General features: G+C 50.7%; 1 protein-coding gene across 6 annotated transcripts in view; it reads right to left on the bottom strand.

Annotated features, from left to right (window-relative positions):
- LOC125634824 (cGMP-dependent protein kinase 1-like) overlaps nucleotides 1-27,934 on the bottom strand; it is an 80,288-nt gene that overhangs the window by 43,128 nt on the left and 9,226 nt on the right. For 5 of the 6 annotated variants that reach the window (XM_048846089.2, XM_048846090.2, XM_048846093.2 and 2 more), the window contains one exon: nucleotides 25,211-25,347. In XM_048846089.2, coding sequence (XP_048702046.2) covers nucleotides 25,211-25,298 — 88 coding nt within the window. In that variant the 5' untranslated portion in view covers nucleotides 25,299-25,347. Of the gene's footprint in view, nucleotides 1-25,210; nucleotides 25,348-27,934 lie in introns of those variants that run through there. The other variant, XM_048846094.2, reaches the window with a different exon arrangement.

Raw genomic sequence — 27,934 nt, 5'->3', positions numbered from 1 at the left:
AGGCAGTCTGCTTGAGAGGACTGGAAGAGGGGAAGTCCAGGCCGCCTGGCCCGGGACTTCCCAAGATGGACTTGGCTGAAAGTCACTGATTTCTGTGCTAACAACTTCTGCCCTACGCTGTGTTCCTGTCGACTAATAAACCTTCTGTTTTCCCAGCTGGCTGACAGTCACGTCTGACGGCAGAGTCGGGGGGCAGGGCCTCTGGCTTCACCAGGAGCCCCGCCTGGGCAGACTCGCTGTGGGAAGCACACGGAGGGGCAGAGGATGCTGAGTGCTCCGAGGTCAGACCCAGGAAGGTCGAAGCTGTGGAAGCTTCTTGCCCTGGAGACAGTCTGCTCATAGAGAGGAGGCTCCCCCAGAGTCCTGACTGACTTCATAGGGAGTAGTTCCAGAGCATCGCCTGGGGACTCCGTGACAACTGGGCCATGAGGAAAAAACAATAGGCCTTAGGAGAAGCTTATCTCCCTCCTGGGGAGCCTTCCTGTGAATGCTCCAAACAGCCTGTGAGTAATGGCTGCTATGACTTGACAAGGACACGTGATGAGACCACATGTCTCTGAACTCCATCTCGGGATGTCAGTGTTTTTCCACAGACTGGTCTCAGAACCAAGCTTTGTAACAAAGGGTTCCCACCATATGCAAAAACTATATAAGGCAGGGAGTGACATCATCTGGTGTTCTTCACTCCCCACCCAAGAAGACTCCTGGAAACACCTGAGGAGCAAAGGGTATGTCTACACTGGCAGAGTGACCTCGCCGGCAGTTACAGCACCGCTCAGAGAGCGCTGAAGGGAAACCACTGTTGTGTGTTCACACTGTCAGCTGCCTGTGTGTTCACACGTGCGGCACTTGCAGAGGTATTCGGAGCAGTGCACTCTGGGCAGCTATCCCACAGAGCATCTCTTCCTCTTCTGCTGCTAAGAGTTGTGGGAAGGCGGAGGGGGGTCGCGGGACATCCTGGGTCCTGTCCCAATGCCACCTGATGCATTGTTTCGCACGCCAGAAATCCCTGAGCTTCCATCGCATTTGGAGCCATCTTCCAATGGTTTGTGTACTGCGCACTCTGCCTCTTTCGGGCTGCAGGAATGGATCCCGCACTGCTGACCAGGATGCTGCTCGCTCTGACCAACACGTCACGAGTGGCAGTGGAGTTATTCCTTAAACTACAAAGGCAAGAGGAGTGCGACATTGATCTCGCCACACGTAGTAGCTATGACAGGAGATTGCACAGTGGAACGGCGCTTTCGGGCTCAGGAAACAAGCACTGCGTGGGATCACATCGTGATGCACGTCTGGGATTGACGAGCAGTGGCTGCAGAACCTTCACATGAGGAAAGCCACATTCATGGGACTGTGTGATGAGTTCGCCCCAGCCCTGTGGTGCAAAGGCATGAGAATGAGAGCTGCCCTGCCGTTGGAGAAGCGTGTGGCAATTGCACTGTGGAAGCTAGCTACTCCAGACTGCTGCCGATCGGTCACTAACCAGTTCGGAGTGGGAAAGTCGACCGTTGGATGTGTGTTGACAAAAGTGTGCAGGGCCATCAATCGCATCCTGCTCCGAAAGAATGTGACTCTGGGCAACGTGCGTGACTCTGTGGATGGCTTTGCACAAATGGGCTTTCCTAACTGTGGAGGGGCGATAGATGGGATGCATATTCCAATTCTGGCACCAGACCACCTAGCCACAGAGTACATTAATCAGAAGGGGTATTTTTCAATGCTTCTCCAGGCGCTTGTGGATCACCATGGGTGTTTCATAGACATTAATGCAGGCTGGTCCAGAAAGGTGCATGACGCATCTTTCAGAACACTGGCCTGTCCAGGAAGCTGCAAGCAAGGACTTTCTTCCTGGACCAGAAGATCACCGTAGGGGAAGTCGAAATGCCCACTGTGATCCTGGGAGACCCTGCCTACCCCTTAATGTCGTGACTTATGAAGCCATGCATGGGGCACTTTGACAGCAGCAAGGAGCGGTTCAACAACAGGCTGAGCACGTGCAGAATGACTGTTGAGTGTGCTTTTGGCAGTTTAAAAGCCCGCTGGCGCTGCCTATATGCAAGGCTGGACCTGGCTGATGACAATATCCCTATGCTTATAGCCACGTGCTGTAAGCGCCATAATATTTGTGAAGAGAAGGGTGAAAGCTTCACTCAGGGCTGGACCACTGAGACTCAGCACCTGGAGGCTGAATTTGCACAGCCAGAGACCAGGGCTATTAGAGGGGTGCAGCAGGGGCCATAAGGAACAGGGATGCCTTGAGGCAGCAATTTGAAGCTGATAGCCACTGATATTTGTTGCTATGCTCGGGAGTGCAGTGCTTGTAATGCTAGGAGGTGATTGTGATTGATGCAGATGATGCACTATGAAGGTTTAAGAAAATTGCCTATTGCTTTGCAGGGCTCAGTTTGCTTTCAAAACAACACAATTCTTTTATTAAAAAACAACAACCGGAGGAGAGAGACAAACAAAAAAACACATCAGCATTCTTTAAAATACAGCCAGCTCTCCTGGACTCCTTTCCCCCTCATGTTATTCTCCCAGGGGATCCTGCCCATCAGTTCCCTGAGGGAGTCAAAGTCTGCTTTTCTGAAGTCCAGGGTCCGTATTCTGCTGCTCTCCTTTCTTCCCTGTGTCAGGATCCTGAACTCGACCATCTCATGGTCACTGCCTCCCAGGTTCCCATCCACTTTTGCTTCCCCTGCTAATTCTTCCCAGTATGGGAGCAGCAGGTCAAGAAGAGCTCCGCCCTTAGTTGGTTCCTCCAGCACTTGCACCAGGAAATTGTCCCCTACACTTTCCAAAAAACTTCGTGGATTGTCTGTGCACCGCTGTATTGCTCTCCCAGCAGATATCAGGGTGATTGAAGTCTCCCAAGAGAACCAGGGCCTGCGATCTAGTAACTTCCGTTAGTTGCCGGAAGAAAGCCTCGTCCACCTCATCCCCTTGGTTCGGTGGTCTATAGCAGACTCCCACCACGACATCACCCTTGTTGCTAGAGACTCTCAGGTTTTTCTGCAGTTTCATACTGGAGCTCTGAGCAGTCATACTGCTCTCTTACATATAATGCAACTCCCCCACCTTTTCTGCCCTGCCTGTCCTTCCTGAACAGTTTATATCCATCCATGACAGTACTCCAGTCATGTGAGTTATCCCACCAAGTCTCTGTTAGTCCAATCGCATCATAATTCCTTGACTGTGCCAGGACCTCCAGTTCTCCCTGCTTGTTTCCCAGGCTTCTTACATTTGTGTATAGGCACTTGAGATAACTCGCTGATCGTCCCTCTTTCTCAGTATGAGGCAGGAGCCCTCCCCTCTCATGCTCTCCTGCTTGTGCTTCCTCCCGGTATCCCGCTTTCCCACTTACCTTTGGTCTCCTACCCCGGTGAACCTAGTTTAAAGCCCTCCTCACTAGGCCTGCTTGTGAAGATGCTCTTCCCTCTCTTCGTTAGGTGGAGCCCGTCTCTGCCCAGCACTCCTCCTTCTTGGAACACCATCCCATGGTCAAAGAATCCAAAAAATTCTTCAGCTAATTCCTTCAGCACCCCAAATAGCAAAGCACTCTGAGCTATTGAGACAGCAAAACCAAGAAGAGCAACTTGCCAAACTTGAAAAACAAGACACTAGCCTAGAAGCTGTTAATAGATGACACATGAGTTCTAAAAGGCATGACTTTAATAGCCCTGAGTCAAGAAGAGAGAACTCCCAGGCCAAGAGGGACAAATTCAAGCCGACATACGCAAGGTATGAAAAAAGTTATGACCCAAGAGATGATGCAGATCCAGCCAGAGGCACACAGTGTAATAAATACATGAAATGTGGATATTTTGCAGCTGTTTGCTGCACCAATTCAGTCAGGGAGTTGACTCCTATTACAGACAATCAAGAGCCACTGTTTCTGGGATCTATCATTTGCAATGACACAGGGCCTGTCTGGAGCGTGAAACTGAATATTCATGGCAAGGCTACTGATTTTAAAACTGACTCAGGAGCTGACATCACAGTCATCTCAGAAGGGACTTACAATCACCTCCACCCCCTCCCGGAGCTGAAGTCACCTGACACAGCTCTGACTAGCCCTGGAGGGATTCTGAACTGCATGAGCCAGTTGACCACATAAACCACTTACAAAGACCAAACCTTTCATTCAGAGTGCATGTGATCAAAGGATCAAAAACCATCAGCCTTCTCAGCTGCAGCGGGGCAGCCATGATGGGCCTAGTGAGACAGGTGGAAAAACTTGATGGAATACTTGGTGATACTGGACTTTTGCAAGGAGATCCAGCACAAATAAGCTTAAGGGATAATGCTGAACCGCAAAGCATACATACACCTCAGAGGATTCCTATCCCATTACTTGTAAAATGGACACTGAGTTAAAGAGAATGCAACACATGACATAATCAAAAAATCGCTGAGCTAGCAGTGTGTTGTGCCCCAGTGGTTCCGGTTATAAAGAAAAATGGAAAAATATGAATCTGTGTGGATCACTTAATGAGGCAGTTGAGAGAGAAAAATCAATCTTCCCACCACTGGATGGCTTCCTCCCCAGAGTGAAAGAAGTTACGGTATTCTCCAAGCTGGATACCTCAAGCGAATTCTGGCAAATTCTTTTAGCTGAAGAAAGTGCTAAACTGAGTACATTTATCCCACCCTTTGGGAGACTTTGCTTTTGCAGATTTATCTTTTGGGATGACCAGTTGTGACGTTATTGACTTGAACTGGGAAAGTATAGCACATGGTTGCAAACAAGGTCCTGTAGTGGCACCAAATCTTGTATAAAGTGGGTCAAATAAGGTGACTCAGACAAGGTTATGGTTTGCTGGTTAGGATTATGCTGTCTATATGTGTGTATCATTTTTATAGTGGAAGTTATGAATACTGGCTCTATACTGTCTGTAGTTCAAACTTATGCTATTCTTCTGGAGGACACCCCAGACAAGTTGGCGTCAGCTCTGCCTAGCCTGCTGGATGGCCCATTAAGGACCATCAGCTACACAGTGGACCCATTCAGAGAAGGCTGACGCGCCTGGGGACTCAGCCAGGTACGCAGGGACCTGCCTAGGGACAGAACTCTGAGGTGTTTCCAGGCCATGGGATGGGCAGCTTGTCCTTGGGACACAGAAAGAAAGACCACACGGCAAGAGACTGTAAAAAGCTGCTGCAGCTCCTCCATCTGGTCTTCAGTCCTGCTTCCTACCTCTGGAGGGACTTGGCTACACTGAAGCATTGAACAAAGAACTGAAGGACCCCTCCCAGCTGGGGATGTTCTCCAGAGACTTGATTTGAACCTGCAGTTTATTCCATCACTGCTGCAAGCCTGAGCCAAGAACTTTGCCGTCACTGTATGTCATTGATTCCATTTATCCAATTCTAGCTCTCATCTCTATCTTTTCCTTTTATGAATAAACCTTTAGATTTTAGATTCTAAAGGATTGGCAACAGCGTGATCTGTGGGTAAGATCTGATTTGTATATTGACCTGGGTCTGGGGCTTGAGATCGAGAGAACCTTTTTCCTTTTACTGGGGTATTGGTTTCCATAACCATTTATCCCCTTAACGAGTGACACTGGTGGTGATACTGGGAAACTGGAGAGTCTAAGGGAATTGTTTGTGTGACTTGTGGTTAGCCAGTGGGGTGAGACAAAAGTCTGCTCTGTTTGGCTGGTTTGGTTTGCCTTAGAGGTGGAAAAACCCCAGCCTTGAGCTGTAACTGCCCTGCTTTAACCAATTTGTCCTGAACTGGCACTCTCAGTTGGGTCCTACCAGAACCAGCATTGTTACAGTCATCTAGTCCAACCCCCTGCTCAAAGCAGGACCAACCCCAACTAAATCATCCCAGCCAGGGCTTTGTCAAGCCAGGCCTTAAAAACCTTTAAGGCTGGAAATTCCACCACCTCCCTAGGTGACCCATTCCAGTGCTTCACCACCCTCCTAGTGAAAAAGTTTTTCCTAATATCCAACCCAGACCACCCCCACTGCAACTTGAGACCATTACTCCTTGTTCGGTCATCTGCCACCACTGAGAACAGCCGAGCTCCATCCTCTTTGGAACCCCTTTCAGGTAGTTGAAGGCTGCTATCAAATCCCCCCTCACTCTTCTCTTTTGCAGACTAAACAAGCCCAGTTTCTTCAGCCTCTCCTCATAAGTCATGTGCCCCAGACCCCTGATCATTTTTGTTGCCCTCCGCTGGACATTTTCCAATTTGTCCACATCCTTCTTGTAGTGTGGGGCCCAAAACTGGACACAGTACTCCAGATGGGGCTTCACCAGTGCTGAATAGAGGGGAATGATTACTTCCCTCGATCTGAAGGCAATGCTACTACTAATGCAGCCCACTATGCTGTCAGTCTTCTTGGTGTGGAAGTATAACATTGTATAAGTATAAGGTTGTATAAGGGGACATGCTGGATACATTGTATATGAGAGGGCATGCCAAAACATGTTACAAAGTATCTGAGGGAGCACACATAGGGACAGTTAGCTTTTGAATGGAGAAGCAATTAAGATAGAGCCAGCACGTCTAAGAAGCAGGCATCAGAATGGAAGGTGTGAAGGGCAATTAGTTAAGTTAACTGGAAGCTGTTAAAGGAGATTGTTAAGGGTGGCAGGTAATTGAAGATACGTGACTGGTCTCAGGGATCTCTAAGGGTGGTGACTAAAATCTTTTTCTTCTTTTGTCTGAAACTTCTCTGTAACTTGTTCTCCAAAAAACTGTATAAATTAAAAGACACAAGCCCCACTCGGGGGACTCACTTCTAAATGTATTAGCAGAGCAGCTTTGCTAATAAAACAGAGTGGTCTGATAAATTGTGAGTCTGAGTCAAACTTTGACAATTTGGAGGTTCTACCGAGATGGCAAGCGGCTTCACTGAGGCTGTGTGATCCCTGACTGCCTTGCAGGATGATCGTGGCAGCCGGCGCCTGGACGCTTAGTCCAAGCGATCCTCCACAAGACAGAAAGGTACACAGCAGCAGCGCAGTCTATGCCATTGAACTTGTTGGTTCCCACTCTGTTCGGGTAGGGGTCTTTGGATCCAGCTTCTGGAATCATAGAATCATAGAATCATAGAATATCAGGGTTGGAAGGTGTGACGAAGTGGGACTGTTCTTAATGTTTCCTCTGAATAGTGTGGGGGTGCCTCAGTTTCCCCCAGGCAGTTCTTAAGTATCTAGGGGGTGGAGTAAGGGTGTATGATCATTGCAGAGCCCTAGAGGGCATGTGTGTGCAGGAGTCTGGACACAGAGAATGGCCGACACCCTGTTTCCTGGCAACTGATGGCCTGGGCCCTTCCCCCCCTGCAAGGTGAGAGCTGAAGGGTTGGAGAACAAAGGAATCAGGTGACCACCTGGCCCGGGAAAGGAACAAAGCCCAGAGGAGGAGGGGCTGGAGGGAGTTTCAGTTTGGGGCTGGCTGGGACATGGAGTGAAGTGCAGACGTGGTTGTCTGGCTCACTGCCCCCCAAAATGGACCCAGCTGAGGGGTCCCGTTCTCTGCACCTGCAAGCTCTGTTTTAGACCATGTTCCTGTCGTCTAATAAACCTTCTGTTTTACTGGCTGGCTGAGAGTCACGTCTGACTGCGAAGTTGGGGTGCAGGACCCTCTGGCTTCCCCAGGAGCCCCGCCTGAGCGGACTCGCTGTGGGAAGCGCACGGAGGGGCAGAGGATGCTGAATGCTCCGAGGTCAGACCCAGGAAGGTGGAAGCTGTGTGAGCTGCGTGTCCTGAAGACAGGCTGCTCACAGAAAGGCGACTGCCCCAGAGTCCTGACTGGCTTCATGGGGAGCAGTTCCAGAGCATCGCCCAGGGACTCCGTGACAACTGGTGGCAGCGGTGGGATGTACTGCACCCCGTGGATGGCGCTTCCTGCAGTAAGTGACTGGGGAGCAGTAACACGAAGGGGGATTGCCGAGGACTAGGCCTGCTGAAGGCTCAGAGAGGAGCGGTTTCGGGGGGCGGTTAACCCCTGGGAGTGTGTGACCAGCGAGAAGGACTGTGCAGTAGCAGGGTTCCCCTGGGGATTGCAGCAAGCAGTCCAAGGGGCGGAGGAGTCTGCAGCTCGACCCTGGCAAAGAGGTGGTGACCTCGAGAAGGGCTGGCACACTAGGGGTTCTCCCTGGAAACCGTGGGGAGCTGAGAACACACGGGCCTGTGAGTCCACAACAACTTGGGAGGAGCGGAGTGATGGCCTGTCACCGTCTCCTTAAGAAGGACATTGTAACCCTGTGCAAAAAGAGAGGGTTGAGCGTTGGAAAGTGCACCAAAGCAGAGTTAATCGTGCAGCTGGAGGAGGATGACCGCTCTAAGGAACAGATTCCTGACCCCAACTGGGGCTATAGCAGGATCTGGGAGCAGCTGAAGCGGGAGCCAGGCATCGCCAAGACTCCTGTCCCCGACCAGACGGGGGTCTTCACGATCGGGTTCCCCATCGGGGGATCGAGACGGACGGGATTGGAGCGGAGTCTGAGAGAGCAAGAGGACCGTGGGAGACAGCGAGAGCCCGAGAAAGAGCTGCAGAAGCAGCAGCAGGATGAACTGGCGGTGGTGGGGCGGAGAGGCCGAGGGGACCTCCCCGGGGTGAGTGGGGATAGATCCCGGGGGGCCAGTTCCGCAGGGAACCTCGAGACTAAATTGCTGCCCCTAGTTAAGGGGGGGGGTGTGGATGCCCACCTCACTGCCTTTGAGCAGGCTGGAGATCTGAACCAGGGGGACCCTGCGGAAAAGCCCCGGTGTCTAGCTCCCTTGCTGGGTCCCAAGGCCACAGACTCCATCAGCCAGATGGGTGGGGAGGTGGACAGGCTCCCACTCCTGACCCCAACCTATATGTCTGTGTGGAGTTCCCTGGGGTCAGGCCCCTCGGACCCCCAGTGGGAGCGGAAGGGGATGGTCAATGGGGAGACATTCCTGGGGTGGCGAGATCCTGGGACAGAGAGAACTGGTGTCAGACCCTGGGTGGTGCAGCCTCAGAGGCTGAGGGCCTGTGTGAGCTGGGTGAGGGTCCCAGGGACGAAGCCCCTCGCCCTGCCTATGGCCCAGATCCCTGTGCAGACCCAGGAGGGGTGGGGCTGGCTGGCCGTTGGGGTGCCCCAGGACACCAGCTGCGAGACCCTGTTGTGGGGTGACTGTGTCTCTTTGGGACAGGATCCAGGCCCTGCTCCTGTAACTGCCGAGGGTTTGAATTTGAATCCAGGGAACCAATCGGTGGAGAGGGAAATGGTCAGTGAAAATGCAGATGACCTGGCTGGCAGCAGGGAGGAGCCGCTAGGCTCAGGCTACCTGCCTGCCTGTAACCAGACCCCTGGGACTCGGTGGGACAGAGAGATGCTCCCTGCCCCCTTGCACACCAGACTGGGGACTCTCGCTGGCTCTGATGCAGTGAGGAAAGCAGTGGCCTGCCCCCACTGGGACAGCAAGGGCAGTGCTGAGCACAGTGGGAGCTGAGACCCCAGCTGAGTGGGGGGAGACACAGGCAGGGCAGGGGATCTGTGGGGAGTGGCAAGGTGCTTGGTAAGGGAAGTTTGGATGAGCCTAGGCAGCCTTGTGAGCTGATGGCTGTGTCCAGTCAGCAGGGTGGGAAGGCGAGGAGAGTGGAAGATGAGAGTCCCTGGACCTTACCTGTTAGCTGGGTGGAGAATTGGGACAGTGAAGGAAATGGGTCTCTCTGTCAGGGGTATTGACTTGCCTATGGAGGGAGCTACCCTGATCTCCAAGCAGTTGTCTGTGACCAGCCTTGTGTGCTGGGACAAAGGGAATGAGATCCCAACCTGTGTGTCTGGTAAAGGAGAAAGTGTGTCCGGCTCTTCTTGGTCTGTGGAGCAGACAGAAGGGGCCTTTCAGCCTGTGATGGTTGAGGGTCATGCAGTTGTCTCAGAGCTGGTTCTGGATTCAGCTAAAGCCCAGGAAGGGAAGGGTCCTAAGTTTCTGTCTGCTCGGGAGAATGGCCCTGTAACTAGGTCGCATCCAGTTAGGGTCTATGTAAAATCCCCGAGACCAGACAATTCTGGTGCTTGTATTTGGCCTGTTGCTAGTGTGTGGTTGGAAAGGGTGGAGCAACTCTGTCTAATCAGGGTGAGATCCTAGCCAGGGCACAAGGAGAGCATGAAGGTGTGTGATTGTGTTACCTACTGAGGGTGTGGAAACCTGTAGCAAGAAGGAAAAGATTCCTGAACTTGTGTGTGGCAAAGGGAAGGAGAAGGCTTCTAACCTTTTATCTAGGAAGTCTGTAAGTTTGCCTGAAAGGGGATTGTGTAGGAATCCGCCTGATGGGCCAGAGGTGATTCTGGATGTAAGGGAGACCCAGAAAGAGTCTGTTGTTGCTCAGGAAAGTGCTCCCCTAGAGCAAACCCTAGGTAAAGAGGGTAAGAGCAGAATTTCTGGGAGGGGTGAATTGTTGCATAGAAAAGCCCTTGGGAAAGGAATCCTCATGGAGTCTTTGCAAGCAGTTTACTGCAACTGAAGGGTGTGAAAGTGATTTAATCAAGAAAGTTTCAGTTCCTAACAGCCAGAAATTTTCTGTTGTGAATGGATCCACTGACTTTGCTGTTGAAAGATCCAGTGTGGAGAGCTTTGAGAAGGTCTCAGATGGAGTGAAAGCTGTTAAGAAAGGTATACCGTCCTATAACCAAGTGGCTGTGTTTGGCCAGCTTGTTGGGGAGACAAGGTTGTTGAGAAAGGTATGTCTCCATGCTAGTTCTGTAAGTGAACAGTATGTGGCCCAGGTCAAGATGGTGGCCCTTAACCAAGAGAGCCCGAATTGCAGCCCTCCAGACTGGAGCTCTGGGAGAAAACCCAATCCCAGTTTGACCCCCTGGGTTTTTGGGGTGGCCAAAGGGCATGGGCTGCAGAAACCTTCCCACATGCAGCCTGCTAGTGCTATCGACCACCCCCGACCTAAGGGAGGGCGTGAAACTGGAAGGGCCTGGTGTAACTCCTACCAAGGAATGGGAGAGATGCTGGGGCATCCATGGGAACGTTGGTGGCTTCGAACTTCCCCAGGTCACCGGGTAAAGTGACCCCGCTCAGTTCGATCTCGAAGGAGGGAGAGATGTGACGAAGTGGGACTGTTCTTAATGTTTCCTCTGAATAGTGTGGGGGTGCCTCAGTTTCCCCCAGGCAGTTCTTAAGTATCTAGGGGGTGGAGTAAGGGTGTATGATCATTGCAGAGCCCTAGAGGGCATGTGTGTGCAGGAGTCTGGACACAGAGAATGGCCGACACCCTGTTTCCTGGCAACTGATGGCCTGGGCCCTTCCCCCCCTGCAAGGTGAGAGCTGAAGGGTTGGAGAACAAAGGAATCAGGTGACCACCTGGCCCGGGAAAGGAACAAAGCCCAGAGGAGGAGGGGCTGGAGGGAGTTTCAGTTTGGGGCTGGCTGGGACATGGAGTGAAGTGCAGACGTGGTTGTCTGGCTCACTGCCCCCCAAAATGGACCCAGCTGAGGGGTCCCGTTCTCTGCACCTGCAAGCTCTGTTTTAGACCATGTTCCTGTCGTCTAATAAACCTTCTGTTTTACTGGCTGGCTGAGAGTCACGTCTGACTGCGAAGTTGGGGTGCAGGACCCTCTGGCTTCCCCAGGAGCCCCGCCTGAGCGGACTCGCTGTGGGAAGCGCACGGAGGGGCAGAGGATGCTGAATGCTCCGAGGTCAGACCCAGGAAGGTGGAAGCTGTGTGAGCTGCGTGTCCTGAAGACAGGCTGCTCACAGAAAGGCGACTGCCCCAGAGTCCTGACTGGCTTCATGGGGAGCAGTTCCAGAGCATCGCCCAGGGACTCCGTGACAGAAGGGACCCCAGAAGGTCATCTAGTCCAACCCCCTGCTCAAAGCAGGACCAATTCCCAGTTAAATCATCCCAGCCAGGGCTTTGTCAAGCCTGACCTTAAAAACCTCTAAGGAAGGAGATTCTACCACCTCCCTAGGTAATCAGACGTCTCAGGTAATTATTATTTTTGTGCTTTAACCGGTTTGAGGACTGTCTTGTCTTTGTGTTTATAGTTAAAAGTTTTCCCAAACCACAGGAAAACTCTGTCAAATTTGCTGAGGAGTTTCTGTTAATCTGTGAAACCTATGAACCCTCTGAGACAGATCTCCTCCAACTGTGTAAATTGTTAGCTCCTGCCAGTTATTATGAAAAATGGTTGGCTGCCGCAGACTGGCCAGCTGAGGCACGCCACTCAACCATAAAAAGTACTGGCCCAGATTCGGCGTACAGAGACCAGTGTATGGCTCTTTGGAAGCGCCTGCATCAAGCCATTCCCAAAGTGTGGTCTCCTAAAACAAACTGGACAGCAATACGTTGCTGTAAGCAAGGGCAAGGAGAAAGCCCAGGCGACTATAGGTCCCGGCTAACTGATATTTTCCTACAACATTCAGGAATACAAGAGCCCGATGTAAATGGGCAGGGGGCCTTGGCACATGCATTTGTTGATGGTCTTCTCCCTGCCACAGGCAGCATGTTAAAACGAATAAGTGTGGGATGGGAGACTGAAACCATGGACAAATTGCTGGCAGTAGCAGAGCATTGCCACCGCACTTTAAAAGGAAAGGAGGAACAGTCCTCCCAAAAGTTAATGGCTCTGCAGACACAGCATTATTCAGGACTAAGCAGACCACACCGGGGACAGGGACGGGGTTGCGGAAGGGGGCGGGGGGCTGGATTAACTGGGGTTTGTAACTACTGTAAACAGCCTGGACACTGAAAAAAAGAGTGTCCAAGATGACCTAATAATTGTATGGGAAATCAAGTGAACCCCCCGCTGCTTCCTCCAGCTGATCCCCAACCCTATTTTTCACCCCAACAATGACGGGATGCTGGGGAACCTCACAAAGTTTTAGCTCCCTTATTACCTCTGTCCCCTACTGGAGAATGTGTCCTGACTGTAAATGATCTCTCTCTCCCTTTCCTTGTTGATACTGGAGCTTCTCTTTCTACAATCCGCACCACTGACTTGCCTGAGGTTCCCCGATCTGGAAAATCTGTGTCTGCTGTTGGCATTACAGGGATCCCTACCTCTTTTCCCCTCTCAAAACCTTTGTCTGTTCAGGTCGGTTCCCTCTCTGAGGAGCATGCATTCCTCCTCTCTGATTCCACCCCTGCAAACCTTCTGGGACGGGACTTGCTATGCAAACTTGGCTGTTCTATTTACTGCTCCCCAGATGGTGTCTATCTGCAAATCCCTCAGTCTTCCTTATGTGATTCTGTAGCCTCCCTGCTGTCTGAAACTTCCCTCTCCACTCCGGTCCCTTGCTGTCCCTTAACTCCGTCCCTAGAGCACCTAATCTCTCAGGTTCCTTCCTCCCTATGGCCATCTCACCCATCTGAAGTGGGCCGATTAAATACTGACCCAGTTCGGATTACTGTAGACAATTCCAAACCTCTGCCTCACCTGTCTCAGTATCCTTTGAATCCTGAGGCAGAGGCTGGGATTGCTCCAGTTATATCTGCATTAAAAGAACAAGGAATTATTGTCCCTTGTTCCAGCCCCTGTAACACCCCTATCCTCCCAGTTCAAAAGGCTGATGGCAAATTGTGGCGATTTGTTCAAGACCTTCGAGCTATTAACCGTATTGTCATACCTTCTTTTCCAGTGGTTCCTAACCCTGCTACAATACTAGCGTCTATTCCTCCAAATGCAGCCCACTTTACTGTTGTAGATTTGTGCTCCGCTTTCTTCTCTGTCCCAGTTCACTCTGAATCCCAGTATCTCTTTGCCTTCTCCTACAAGGGTCAGCAATATACATGGACTACCCTTCCCCAGGGGTATTCAGAGAGTCCATCCTATTTTTCTCAAGCCCTAGCCAGGGATCTCGCTGATCTGGTTTTCCCATCAGGATCCACACTGATCCAATATGTGGACGACTTACTCCTGTGCTCCCCCTCTCTGTCTGCCTCAGAAACTGATTCACTAACACTTCTCACAGCTTTAGTGAACAAGGGTCATAAGGCTTCTCGCACAAAATTGCAGCTCTGCCAAACCTCAGTCACATACCTAGGCTTCCTTCTCTCCCAGGGCTCCCGTACACAATCTCCAGCCCAGGTACAAGCCATCCTTAGCTTTCCCCAGCCTTGCTCTCCACGCCAGGTCAGAAATTCTTAGGCATGACAGGGTTCTATAGGCAATGGATTCCACAATATGCTTCTCTGGCTAAACCACTCCAAGAACTCACTCGATCCTCTGTACCTAACCCCATGCCATGGCCACTTGAAGCAAATGCTGCTTTCATCTCCCTTAAGCAGAATTTAGCCTCTGCCCCTGCCTTAGGGTTACCTAACTATGACAAGCCTTTTACCCTTTTCTGTCACGAACAATCTGCTTGTGCCCTCGGGGTTCTTACTCAGGAGCACGGTGACAGAAATCGCCCGGTGGCTTATTTTTCTGCAACCTTGGACCCTGTAGCCCAGGGTTTACCCCCTTGCCTACGCGCTGTAGCTGCTGCAGCGTGCCTGGTCGAGATGTCTGAGTCCCTTGTCCTCCGCTCTCCTCTCACTCTCCTGGTTCCCCATTCTGTGGAAACTCTCCTTCTGCAACGCAACACGGCTCACCTCTCCTCTGCTCGCCTCACTAGGTATGAACTTCTGCTGCTTTCAGCCTCACATATCACTATTAAGTGCTGCTCCCGGTTAAACCCTGCTACCCTCCTTCCTTTACCTAGTGATGGTGAACCCCATGACTGCCTTGCAACTGTCTCCGCTATCACTGTCCCACGCCCCGACCTTTCAGATGTACCTCTCCCTAACTCTGACCTGGTATTATTCACTGATGGGTCCTGTTATAGAAATGACCAAGGCCACCTTCTTGCAGGGTACGCTGTGGTCTCTCTCTCGGAGACCATAGAAGCTGCGCCCTTACCCTCTGTGACCTCTGCCCAGGTGGCTGAACTGATTGCTCTAACCCGTGCCTGCTTTCTAGCCGAGGGGCTCTCTGCCACTATTTTTACTGATTCTCGGTATGCCTTTGGGGTTGTGCATGACTTTGGCACCCTCTGGCAGGCTCGAGGTTTTCTTACCTCTACTGGTACCCCTATCAAGAATGGCCCCTACATTGCCATCCTCCTGTAGGCAGTTTTACTACCGTCTGCCTTGGCAATTGTTAAGTGTACTGGCCACTCAGCGGCAGACACCGAGGTGGCAAAAGGTAATGCACTTGCTGATGCTGCTGCAAAACATGCTGCCACTATAAAACCTTCACCAGAAGCGTTTCTTGGTCCCCTCTCTGTCTCTGTAACGCCACCATCCCTGTCTCATCTCGCTCAGCTCCAGGATTCTGCCCCAGAAACAGAGAAAGACTCCTGGAGTGCTTTGGGTTGCTCTTTGCATTCTGATTCCCTTTGGCGATCGCCCACCGGTACCTTTGTAGCCCCCCCTCACTCTACCCGTCTCTAGCCGCCCTGCTACATGGTGTTTCGCATGTCGGCAAGGAGGGGATGGTCTCTGCTATGAGTAAGGCGGGGTGGTGGGCTCCCCATTTCAGCTCCTTTGCAACCCGCCACTGTGCCGCTTGTGTTACTTGTCAAAGCCACAATGTAGGCAAATCTCTAAAAGTAACACAAGGGTTCTGGGGTTTGCCTCAAGCACCTTTCCTACACTGGCAACTTGATTTTGTACAAATGCCAAAGTGTCAGAAATATAAATTCATTTTAGTTATAATATGTCTGTTTTCGGGTTGGATTGAAGCCTTTCCCTGTCGCAAAGCTGATTCATTGTCGGTTGCAAAATGTCTGTTAAACCACATTATCCCTACCAAGGGAATTCCTGCCACTTTGTCTAGTGACCAGGGAACACATTTTACTGGAAAAATTGTTCAACATCTAAACCAGGTATTACATGTCACCCACCTGTTGCACTGCCCTTACCATCCACAGAGTGCAGGGGCAGTTGAGAGGCGAAATGGTGTGCTTAAAAATAAGCTGGCAAAAATCTGTAGTTCCACAGGGTTAAACTGGCCAGCTGCTTTACCACTGGCCCTTATGGAAATTCGGTCATCCCCATCCCAGAGACACAAATTGAGTCCATTTGAAATCATCATGGGACGCCCTATGCGAACAATGGCTACTATTACCCCAGCCCCAGACCTAAACCTAACTCACAGCACGCTCCTCCAGTACTGCAAAGGTTTAATGCAAGCTGTGAGCTCCTTCCATTGGCAGGTGGGAGCAGCTTGGCCGAGGGAACCCACCTCTGCTGCCTGTCACACCCCTGAGCCTGGTGAGTGGGTCTGCCTGCGGCACCACCTTCGGAAGCCCGCCTTGGAACCCCGGTGGGAGGGTCCGTACCAGGTACTGCTCACCACCCAGACAGCAGTGAAACTATCCGGCATCGCTGCATGGATCCACGCCTCACAGTGTAAGCCAGCGCCACCTCAAGGGGACCAAGCACCTCTGCAAGACCACGCCGAACCAGCTTCAACCCCAGAAGACAAAGAGGAACAGCCTGCAATACCTTACAATCTGCGCTCTTGTAAGGGTTGCCAGAAGCAGAGGGTAAGCAGACAGCAGGACCCAACAAACAAGAAGCAGTAGTGAGCCTAGCGCCTGCTGCCTGGTGGACGTAAAACCGTGACTGCGGTTCCCTCGAAAGGGGTTGTCGGAACCAGAAAGGGTCCTGCTTCCAACATGTGTCCTTTGAGAAGCTTAATCCTCAGCTACTGTGTCCTGAGGGTCTGGGGAATCCAGAGAGACAGGGACAATTCTTTCATCCAACAACAGGTGCAGATAGTCCAGATCCTGAATATTTCTAATTGCTGGGTCTGCAGCCACATCCCAGCTCACTCACAAGCTAGTATCCCCACCATGGCAATCCCTTTGAATTCCTCAGAGCTTGCTGGAGAACCCTATCCACTTCAAAGGACATGGAAGGAAAATGACACTTGGGGGCTGGGAAAAACTTATGTTCCTAAACTTATAAGTGTGGTGAAAGGAAAGGGCCACTGGTGCTGGGTGCGTAATGGGACAGGGCTGAATCTAGGGAGGAGCAGCTGTCTCCAATACATCGTGTCCCATGGCGTATGGGACTATTCAAACAAGGTTGGAGAGTGGCGAACCGGGTATGGAAAGATAAACTTCCTCTCAACCTGGGACCAAACCAAAGATTCAATCTCTTGCTCCCCCTACAGCCTCCCTGAGAAAAACAGCACCATCTACAAATGTCATGTGAATGCTACCTCTTCTCCCAGTGAAAATCATCCTGTGCCCTTTGGGTTATACTATTCCTCCTTCGTAAATTCTTACATGTCAAAGGGTTGCAGTCAACCATTCCCAGCTTTAATGGGACATCATTGGGTTTGTGGGGAAAATGCTTACACTGTGTTACCAGCAAATTGGTCAGGTATCTGTTATCCTGCTCAGTTTTTCCCACAATTCCGGGTGCTTCAATCCCTCCCACAAAATTGCCTCCATAATTTCAGGTGAAAAAGGAGGGACTTGCCAGATGCTAAATGGTATGTGGATAACATAAGCCCCCTAACATGGGAAGAAGCTGTTGGCATTTCTTTAGTCCCAGTGGGGGGGGGGGGTAATCCCCCATACAAAAAGGCTTTTAAGGTTACAAGCGGTGGTTGAGATCATGGCCAATGAAACAGGAGAGAGCTTAAAAGCTCTAGCCAAAGAAGCGGGAGCGGTCCGACAAGTGGCCCTCCAAAACCGTGGGGCATTAGATATAATACTGGCAGCCAAAGGAGGGACCTGTGCTCTAATTGGAACAGAAAGCTGTGTATACATACCTGATAATACTAATGAGGTAATAAATCGTGCTAGCCATCTGGAGCAAATTGCATACCTTCCCCACGAAGAACCAAGTTCCTTGTGGAAATGGATAAGTAACTTATTCAATTTCTCTAGTCTGGGAAACTGGTTGTTTCAAGGAATCCTGACTATCCTATTTGGAATTCTAATAATCTTTGTGTGTTTTCAATTGATTACTTGTTGTATCCAAAACTGCACAAGACACACCATCCATCAGGTTACCCCTAACCAGAGTGCTAATCTAATGTTGTTAAATGTCACCAGTGAAAGTAATGAGAAAGAACGATTGATGTATGGAATCCAGTAAGTCATTGGTCATGGGCGTAGCCATGACCAAAAGGAGGGATTGTGGAAGTATAACATTGTATAAGTATAACGTTGTATAAGGGGACATGCTGGATACATTGTATATGAGAGGGCATGCCAAAACATGTTACAAAGTATCTGAGGGAGCACATGTAGGGACAGTTAGCTTTTGAATGGAGAAGCAATTAAGATAGAGCCAGCACGTCTAAGAAGCAGGCATCAGAATGGAAGGTGTGAAGGGCAATTAGTTAAGTTAACTGGAAGCTGTTAAAGGAGATTGTTAAAGGTGGCAGGTAATTGAAGATACGTGACTGGTCTCAGGGATCTCTAAGGGTGGTGACTAAAATCTTTTTCTTCTTTTGTCTGTAATTTCTCTGTAACTTGTTCTCCAAAAAACTGTATAAATTAAGAGACACAAGCCCCACTCGGGGGGCTCACTTCTAAATGTATTAGCAGAGCAGCTTTGCTAATAAAACAGAGTGGTCTGATAAATTGTGAGTCTGAGTCAAACTTTGACATTGGCAACAAAGGCACACTGCTGATTCATATCTAGCTTCTCATCCACTGTAATCCCCAGGTCCTTTTCTGCAGAACTGCTGCCAAGCCATTCGGTCCCTAGACTGTAGTGGTACATGGGATTCTTCCGTCCTATGTGCAGGACTCTGCACTTGTCCTTGTTGAACCTCATCAGATTTCTTTTGGCCCAATCCTCCAATTTGTCTAGGTCCCTCTGGACCCTATCCCTACCTCTCCCCACAGCTTAGTGTCATCTGTGAACTTGCTGAGGGTGCAATCCATCCCATCATCCAGATCATTAATAAAGATGTTGAACAAAACTGGCCCCAGGACTGACCCCTGGGGCACTCCGCTTGATACCAGTGGCCCCCTAGACATTGAGCCATTGATCACTACGCGTTGAGCCCGACGATCTAGACAGCTTTCTATCCACCTAATAGTCCATTCATCCAATCCATACTTTTTTAACTTGCTGGAAGAATACTGTGGGAGACCGTATCAAAAGCTTTGCTAAAGTCAAGATGTATCACGATAACATAACAGACCATAAGCTGACTGCGTAGCCCATAAGGCCAGTTTGCTAGCTTGCTATATTGCATAATGTGTTTTCTTCACTAGTTTGATTGATCATATTACTTTCTTGGGTTTTGTTTATGCCAAATTCCAGTATATGTTATTCGTAATAATTATTCATGGTTATTCATAATAGTTGGCTGTAAGGCAAGCAACCTACAGGCCCGTATGATTAGCTAGAGCAAGTCAGAATGAGTGTTTGTAACCTTTGGCATAGATAAATGGCTGACCGGTTGCTCCTCTTGACCTTGGGGAACTGAATGGGGAACCAAACAAAGAACTGAGTATGTTTATCGTAGGTCTGGAACAGACCGAAACAGACCAGTAACTGCAGGGCACACAGCAGAACATGGAAGTAGTAAGTTAGGCCAAGGGTAATGGTTTTGGGCATGAGATAATTGATATTAACACGTATGAATATATGTCATAATATGTTAATCTATAGAGTAAGTGCACCCAAAGATTGATCTGGGTGAGGAAATAAGATTTGGGCATGGTAGATTGGGCCTTGATTAAGGCAGTACCAGGACCCTATAAGAGGGCAAACACCCATGCAGGACAGGGTGCTCTTTCCTATCTTCTATCAAGCTATCAGCTCAGCTTTGCAACACAGCCTCGCTACTCAACACTCAAACCTAATCCCCAGACCATCGAATTCATCAGGCATGCCAGAGACCAGGCTGGTCCTGTCTCCCACTACAGGACTTCAGGGAAGGTGGTGAGTTTGCTAGTTTAAGTAGTCTTTTAGAATAGAGATGTTACCATCAGGGTCACAGAATTGCATTACTTCTTTGTGACTCTGTGTTTAATAGTGTTTATTGTTTTTTTCATTCATTTTAATAAAGATCTTATCAATTTGGTATTGTCCTCAGGATAGGTATCCTTGCCACACAACCCGAGGGTGATCTCACGACATTGAACTTTCTGTGTTTTCTAACCCTGTAGCCTGAGTTGGGATGAGAACCTAAATATTTTCTGGTCAGATCAGTGGCGAGATGTAATAAACTAGCCCATAAATTCAAGTCAACACTTGTAACCCTCATCAACAGAAAAGACCCAGATCAAGCACCACTGACATGCCAATGTCTCTTGCTAAGGTTAATGTGATTTAATCCAGTTGCTCAATATGTTCCTGGGAACAATCTGGTAGTACATACACTCTGCCCTGGAGCCAAGCATCGCACTCAAATAACCATGAGCTGGAAGATGACTTAGAGGGGTACACGGATGCCGCGGACCCATACAGACCAGTGAGAGAAAAGTGATGACTTCAGAGACAAAAAGTAACCCTGACAGACACGCAACTTCAGGAAGTTCTAAGTTACAGTGGGGTGACCGGCTTACGTGTTTAAAGGACACTAAGGAAGTGACAAGAGACTCCTTTGTGGTGTGTGGACAATTAAGTGAGTCAGATGGATTCATGATTAAAGGGGGTTGCATTGTAACTCCAAACGAAATGAGAGAGGAAATCCTAAACCTCCTCCATGAAGGACATCATGGGTTAGCTAAATGCCATGAAAGGGCCAACCAGTCAGTGCGGGGGCCGGCCATCAGCAAGGACGTTAAGAACAAAATATCTGCATGTGAACATTTGAGAAATGAGACCAGCACAACACAAAAAACCCTTAATGACAACACCTCTGCCAGACAGACCTGGGAAGGGACTAGCTGCAGATTTATGCAGATTCAGAAGACATCATTACTGGGTCACCATGGACTAGTTTCCCAGGTCCATAGGGATAATGTACTTGAAAGACGTAACATTTTGCAGTGAGACCGAGAAAGTGAAGTGCACTTTTGCTCACTTTGGTAGTGAGTGATGGACAACGGACCACAACTCACTGCAGTGGAATTTAAGTCATTCGGAACAAAATATGACTTTGATCATATTACTAGCAACCCACGTTACCCACAAGCGAATGGAGAGGCTGAGAGAGCTGTGCAGACAGCCAAGAAAACCCACAGCAGGAAGATCCCTTCCTTGCCCTTCTGAGCTACAGATAAACACCAAGAACAGCTACTGGATACAGTCCAGCACAACTCCTGATGGGAAGACAACTGGGAAATACTGTTCCTACCCACAAAGTGCCCAGACACGAAGAGAGCAGCCAAATCAGATAAAACAGCTACAGGAGCTTGTGGACACTTTTACAACAGGCGTCATTCATAGGCACTGACTCCGTGGGTGCTCTGAGGCTGCAGCACCTACAGGGAAAAATTAGTGGGTGCTCTGCACGCACTGGCAGCCAAGCTCCCCTCACCACCCGCCCCACCTCCTCCTCCTCCCCTGAGCGGACTGCATCCCTGCTTCTCCACCTACCTCCCAGCGCTTCCTGCCAGGCCACTGCCAAACAGCTGTTTGGCAGCGTTAGCACGCTCCGGGGGGGGGGAACATGGTGTGCTCAGGGGAGGAGGCGGGGCCGGGGCAGGGATTTGGGGAAGGAGTTGGAATGGGGCAGGGAGGGAGCACAGTTGGGGCGGGGACTTTGGGGAAGGGGTTGGAATGGAGACAGGGCAGGGATGGGAAGAGGCGGGGCAGGGACCTGACGGAAGGGGTGGAGTGGGGGTGGGGCCGGGGAGAGAGGGGAAGTCAGCGCCTAAGGCGTCACTCAGAGACCTGCAGGGACAGAAGCTAGTGGCCACGTTCATGTCAAACTGGATGAAGGAAATGGCTGGAGAGCCCCAACTATCACAAAATAAAAAGAACTCGGTGCCCAGAGCCTGTGGGATCGAGACCGGCCGGAGGGCGCCACAGAAACCATCGGCACCTGCCGTCGGGGTCGGAAAGAACAAGTAACCAGCAAGCCCTACAGATGGCGGAGGCAGAACACCATGACGACTCGAGGATTTTAGACCAACCCCAGCCAGTCGTTGAACCTATGGGCAGCCAGACGACCCAGTTGTTACGGGATCGCTCCGTGCACTTAGAAACCCAGCATGATTCGGAGACTCCTCACAGACTGATCAGCATGGCAGCGCACGAGCAGAACGACAGGAGACCCTGGCAATTGCGAACCTTGGGCTACAGCAAACGTGGTCCCTGGATCCCACCTCCAGCCCAGCTGCTGCGGTGGGGGGCTGAGAGCTCCTGTCAACTCTGTCAGCTCCCGGGCCAGAGGCGCTGTGTCCATCCCCCTCGCACTCTGACGAACCCCTGGCTGTACCGAACACAGGGCTTGGATCCCCAGGGTCCGTTACAGTGAGGGTGCGGGAAATGGAGAACTCAGAGGAGGTGGTCACAGAACCACAGGACTGGAGGAACCTCGAGAGGTCTCTTACTCCGGTCCCCTGCCTCATGGCAGGACCAAGTATTATCTAGACCAGAGTTTCTCAAGCTGGGGTACTGCAGGGGGTCCACAGGGGGTCTGCAGGGGGTCCACAGGCCCAGCTGATCAACTCCTCCCCTCACTCCCGGAGCCTCCTTCACACCAGGGAACAGCTGATGGGAGGGAGGGGGAGGAGCGGGGACCCTGGGTCCGCGCTCCCAAAAGTGGCCAGCGCATCCCTGCGGCCTGGGCAGGGGAGGGGGCAGGAGGTCTCCACACGTGGCCCCCAGCCTGAGTGCTGACTCCACAGCTCCCACTGGGTGGGAACTGCGGCCAATGGGAGCTGCGGGGGCAGTGCCGGAGGGCAGGGGCAGCACATGGAGACCTCCGGCCCCTCACCTAGGAGCCGCTGCCAGAGGGATGTGCTGGTCGCTTTTGGGAGCTGCCCAAGGTAAGTGCTGCCCAAGGTAAGTGCCCCCCTCACTCCCTCCCACACCCCACCTCTCTGCTCCAGCCCAGAACCCTGCACCCCTTACCCCTTCCCAAACTGCCAGCCCAGAGCCCACACCCCCTCACCCCATCCCGCACCCAAACTCCCTCCCAGAGCCCGCACTGCCTCCTGCACCCAAACTCCCTCCCAGAGCCCACACCCTGCACCTCCTCCTGTACCCCAACCCCCCTGCCCCAGCCTGGTGAAAGTGAGTGAGTCTCTTCTCCTGACTAAACAAACCCAATTTTTTCAGTCTTCCCTCATAGCTCACACAACGCACTGTCAACCTGTGGAACTCCTTGCCAGGGGATGTTGTGAAGCCCAACACCATAACAGCATTCGAAAAAGAACTAGATAAGTTTATGGAGGATAGGTCCAACAATGGCTATTAGCCAGGATGGGCAGGGATGGTGTCCGTAGACTCCGTTTGCCAGAAGCTGGGAATGAGCGACAGAGGATGGATCACTTGGTGATTCCCTGTTCTGTTCATTCCCTCTGGGGCACCTGGCATTGGCCACTGTGGGAAGACAGGACACTGGGATAGATGGGCCCTGGTCTGACCCAGTATGGCCGGTCTTATGTCATGTTTTCTAGACCTTTAATCATTTCTGTTGCTCTTCTCTGAACTTTCTCCAATTTGTCCACACCCTTCCTGAAATGTGGCGCCCAGAACTGGACACAATACTCCAGTTGAGGCCTAATCAGCGTGGAGTAGAGTGGAAGAATTACTTCTCATGTCTTGGTTACAACACTCCTGCTAATACATCCCAGAATGATGTTTTCTTTTTCTGAAACAGTGTTATACTGTTGACCCATATATAGCTTGTGATCCGCTATGACCCCCAGATCCCTTTCCGCAGTACTCCTTCCTAGACTGTCATTTCCCATTTTGTACGTGTGCAACTGATTGTTTCTTCCTAAGTGGAGTACTTTGCATTTGTCCTTGTTGAATTTCATCCTATTAACTTCAGACCATTTCTCCAGGTTGTCCAGATCAGTTTGAATTTTAATCCTATTCTCCAAAGCACTTGCAACCCCTCCCAGCTTTTAGTATCGTCCGCAAACTTTACACATGTACTCTCTATGCCATTATTTAAATCATTGATGAAGATATTGAACAGAACCGGACCCAGAACTGATCCCTGCAGGACCCCACTCGTTATGCCCTTCCAGCATGACTGTGAACCACTGATAGCTACTCTCTGAGAATGGTTTTACAATCAGTTATGCATCCACCTTATAGTAGCTCCACCTAGGTTGTATTTCCCTAGTTTGTTTATGAGCAGGTCATGTGAGACAGTATCAAAAGCTTTACTAAAGTCAAGATAGACCATGTCTACCACTTCCCCCCTATCCACAAGGCTTGTTACCCTGTCAAAGAAAGCTCTCAGATTGGTTTGACAAATCCATGCGGACTGTTATTTATCACCTCATTATCTTCTAGATGTTTGCAAATTGATGGCTTAATTGTTTGCTCCATTATCTTTCCGGGTACAGAAGTTAAGCTGACTGGTCTGTAATTCCCTGGGTTGTCCTTATTTCCCTTTTTATAGATGGGCACTAGATTTGCCCCCTCCAGTCCTCTGGAATCTCTGCCGTCTTCCACGACTGTTGGAAGACAATTGCCAATGGCTCAGAGGGAATCGAATGTCACACTGTGTTTCACTGTTCAGCCATTAGGCAGCGCTATGTGCAAAATACCTAGTAAAGGAACCTCAGCCAGACCAGGCCAAGCATGGCAGGGCCCAGTGATGAACCCAGCCAGGGGGTACCTTGCTCAGAGCATAGGCGCCAACTTCTCCTGGCGCCAGTGGGTGCTCGACCCCCTCCGCCCCGGCTCCGCCTGACTCCACCCCCTGTCCCGCACCCATTCCAACCCCTTCCCCAAATCCCCGCCACGGCCCCACCTCTTCCTCACCTCCTCCCCTGAGCGTGCCGCATTCCCGCTCCTCCCCCTCCCTCCCACAGCTTGTTATGCCACGAAACAGCTGTTTAGCAGTGGGAAGTGCTTGGCGGAGGAGCGGGGATGCAGCAGGCTGGGAGGAGGCAGAGGTGAGCTGGGGTGGGGGTAAGGGAAGTTTGGCTGCCGGTGAGTGCAGGGCACCCACTAACTTTTCCCCGTGGGTCCTCCAGCCCTGGAGCACCCATGGAGTCGGCGCCTATGGTTCAGAGATAAGCCCTGTAGTCAGTCTATATCTGGTACGCTGAGGGGCAGGGAAAGCCACATGCCTGCCCCCCTGGGGTACAGGGAAAGCCATGTGCCCACCCCCCCAGGGTGCAGGGAAAGCCATGTGCCCACCCCCCCGGCGGGCGCCCCATCCCCCTTACCCTGCTCCTGCGAGCCCCTCTGCTTCGCCATGCTCTGCAGATACTCCCGCTCCTCCTGCAGCCACCGCTCTCGCACCTGGTAGTCCATCTCCCAGCCTGGGGCAGGGGCTGGACAGCTGTCCCACGCCGTCCTCGGGCTGTTGGAGACAGACAAGGACATGCACTAGCAGGACGGAGCAAATCCTACCCTCCCTGGCCTAGTCACGGCCAGCCGCACATACACCCAGGGAACCTCGGCATGGCATGGCATGGCAGCTGTCTCTGCCTGGATCCTGCCACATGGCAACGCCACCCATGGGACAGAGAATCCCAAGTCCTGCTGAAACTGCCAGGGGGGATCAGGAACCCGAACAGAATCTCCCAGAGATCCCAGCAGCTCACACCTCCTATCCCAGAGCAGGAATTAATGCTTCACCCCCAGGGGCTGGCAGCAGTACCTGGGGAGTGGGGAAACTGAGTCACACAGCTGGTTCATCAAATCTTACCAACTGCCCATATTCTCTTTGCTTTATGTGCCGTAACTTCTTACCCATCTCCTAATTGTGATACATCCCTACCACACATACATGGGGACGAATTCTTGGATCCACACCTTAGCTAAGCAACCCTGAAGTAAATGAGTGAGAGCCCTACTGTGTGGCACTGGCTGGCTGCTGACAGGGCCACAGAAACATGCCAGCAGCCAGCCGCTTCCAGGAGCAGCGTGGGGCCAGGGCAGGGAGGCAGCCTGCCTGAGCCCCGCTGTGCTGCCGGACTTTTAGCACCCTGGAGATCGCGATCGACTGGCAGAGGCTCCAGGATCGACCAGTCGATCACGATTGACGGGTTGGTGACCACTAATCTAGCCCTTGGCCTTCACAACATCTTCTGGCAAGGAGTTCCACAGGTTGATAGTGCATTGTGTGAAAAAATGCTTCCTTTGTTTTAAACCTGCTGCCTATTAATTTCATTAGGTGACCCCTAGTTTTTGTGTTTTAAGGAGGAGTAAATCACACTTCCTTATTTAATTTCTCTATACCACTCATGATTTTATAGACCTCTATCCTATCCCCCCTTAGTCGTCTCTTTTCCAAGCTGAACAGTCCCAGTCTTATTAATCTCTCCTCATACGGAAGCCGTTCCAGACCCCTAATCATTTTTGTTGCCCTTTTCTGAACCTTTTCCAATTCCAATATCTCTTTTTTGAGATGGGGCAATGCAGTATTCAAGATGTGAGCGTACCATGGATTTATATAGAGGCAACATGATATTTTCTGTCTTATTATCTATCCCTTTCCTAATGGTTCCCAGCATCCTGTTTGCTTTTTTGACTGCCGCTGCACATTGAGTGGATATTTTCAGAGAAGTATCCACAGTGACTCCGAGATCTCTTTCTTGAGTGGTAACAGCTAATTTAGACCCCATCATTTTATATGTAGAGTTGGAATTATGTTTTCCAATGTGCATTACTTTGCATTTATAAACACTGAATTTCATCCGCTATCTTGTTGCCCACTCACCCAGTTTTGTGAGATTCCTTTGTAGCTCTTCACAGTCTGCTTTGGGCTTAACTATCTGGAGTAGTGTCATATCTTTTGCAAATTTTGCCACCTCACTGTTTACCTCTTCTTCCAGACCATTTATGAGTATGGTTGTGAGATCCTGGCACCCCCTTATTCTCCACTGTCAAATAATTAGGATGTGTTTTGCACACAGTGTGCCTTGTGAGGTATCATTCTAAAAGTCTTGATCTGTTAGACAGTAATATCTCGTTGGATTGTGTGTGACGTTATGAAGTTGGGCTCTGTAGGTGTTACTGGAACCTGTTGTGAGGTTGAAAACACCCACAAGCAGCCTTTCAGGTACAACAGTAAAAAGGCCAAACAATGTGAATGGCTCATGGAGGAAATGCACAAGCACAAGGATTCCCCAGGAACTGTGTACAATAGAAACCTCTCGGAGACAGCACTGCACAATGGGATCTATTTGACCCGGGTCACAGCAAAAGAGCTTTCCAGTGCGTGGGAAGAAGATATAAAAGGGGGACAATGACATCATGATGGTACCTCACTCTCCCTACAACACCACACCTGGAAATACCACAGGAACAAAGACTGAACTGGGGGAAGTGATGGTCCCAGGCTAAAGGTATTTCTAGCCTGTGTATGAAAACCTGGGACACCCAAGCTTGCAAAGCAAAGGCAGCTTGTGCCTTAAACAGATGGCAGATTCTTTTCACTCAGGGTGAGAATTACTGTCTTAAGCTCAGTTTGTGGTTTTGTTTATTTACTAGGTAATCTGCTTTGATCTGTTTGCTATCACTTATAATCACTTAAAATCTATCTTCTTGTAGTTAATAAACGTATTTTATGTTTTAATCCAAACCAGTGTGTGTTTGACTAAGGTGTCTGGGGAAAATCTCAGCTTGGTTTCCACAAGTGTGCATGGTCCTCTTTACATTGAGGGAGAGGTGGACTAGTATTAAACCCGTATACTGGCCAGATTGGACCAGGGCAGGATGGTACTGCTCCAGGGTCCCAAGCTGGAAAGCTGGTGGTTAGAGAGCCTGCATGTAACTGCAGCTGGGTGTGTCCCTACCTGTGTGAATGCTGGTGAAAGTGCAGGCTGGAAGGCTTTGCAGCTTGTCACAGCAGCACAGTGTGAGAGGGAGCCCAGGCTGGTGGGTCAGAGGGCTCAGTGGTACCCCAGTTCCAGGTGGCATTCTGGGGGGAACCCATCACAATG

This window comes from Caretta caretta, chromosome 3 (assembly GCF_965140235.1).
Source record: "Caretta caretta isolate rCarCar2 chromosome 3, rCarCar1.hap1, whole genome shotgun sequence".
Lineage (NCBI taxonomy): Eukaryota > Metazoa > Chordata > Testudines > Cheloniidae > Caretta > Caretta caretta.
Note: the sequence above shows the minus strand (reverse complement) of the source record. Positions and strands in the feature narration are given on the sequence as shown.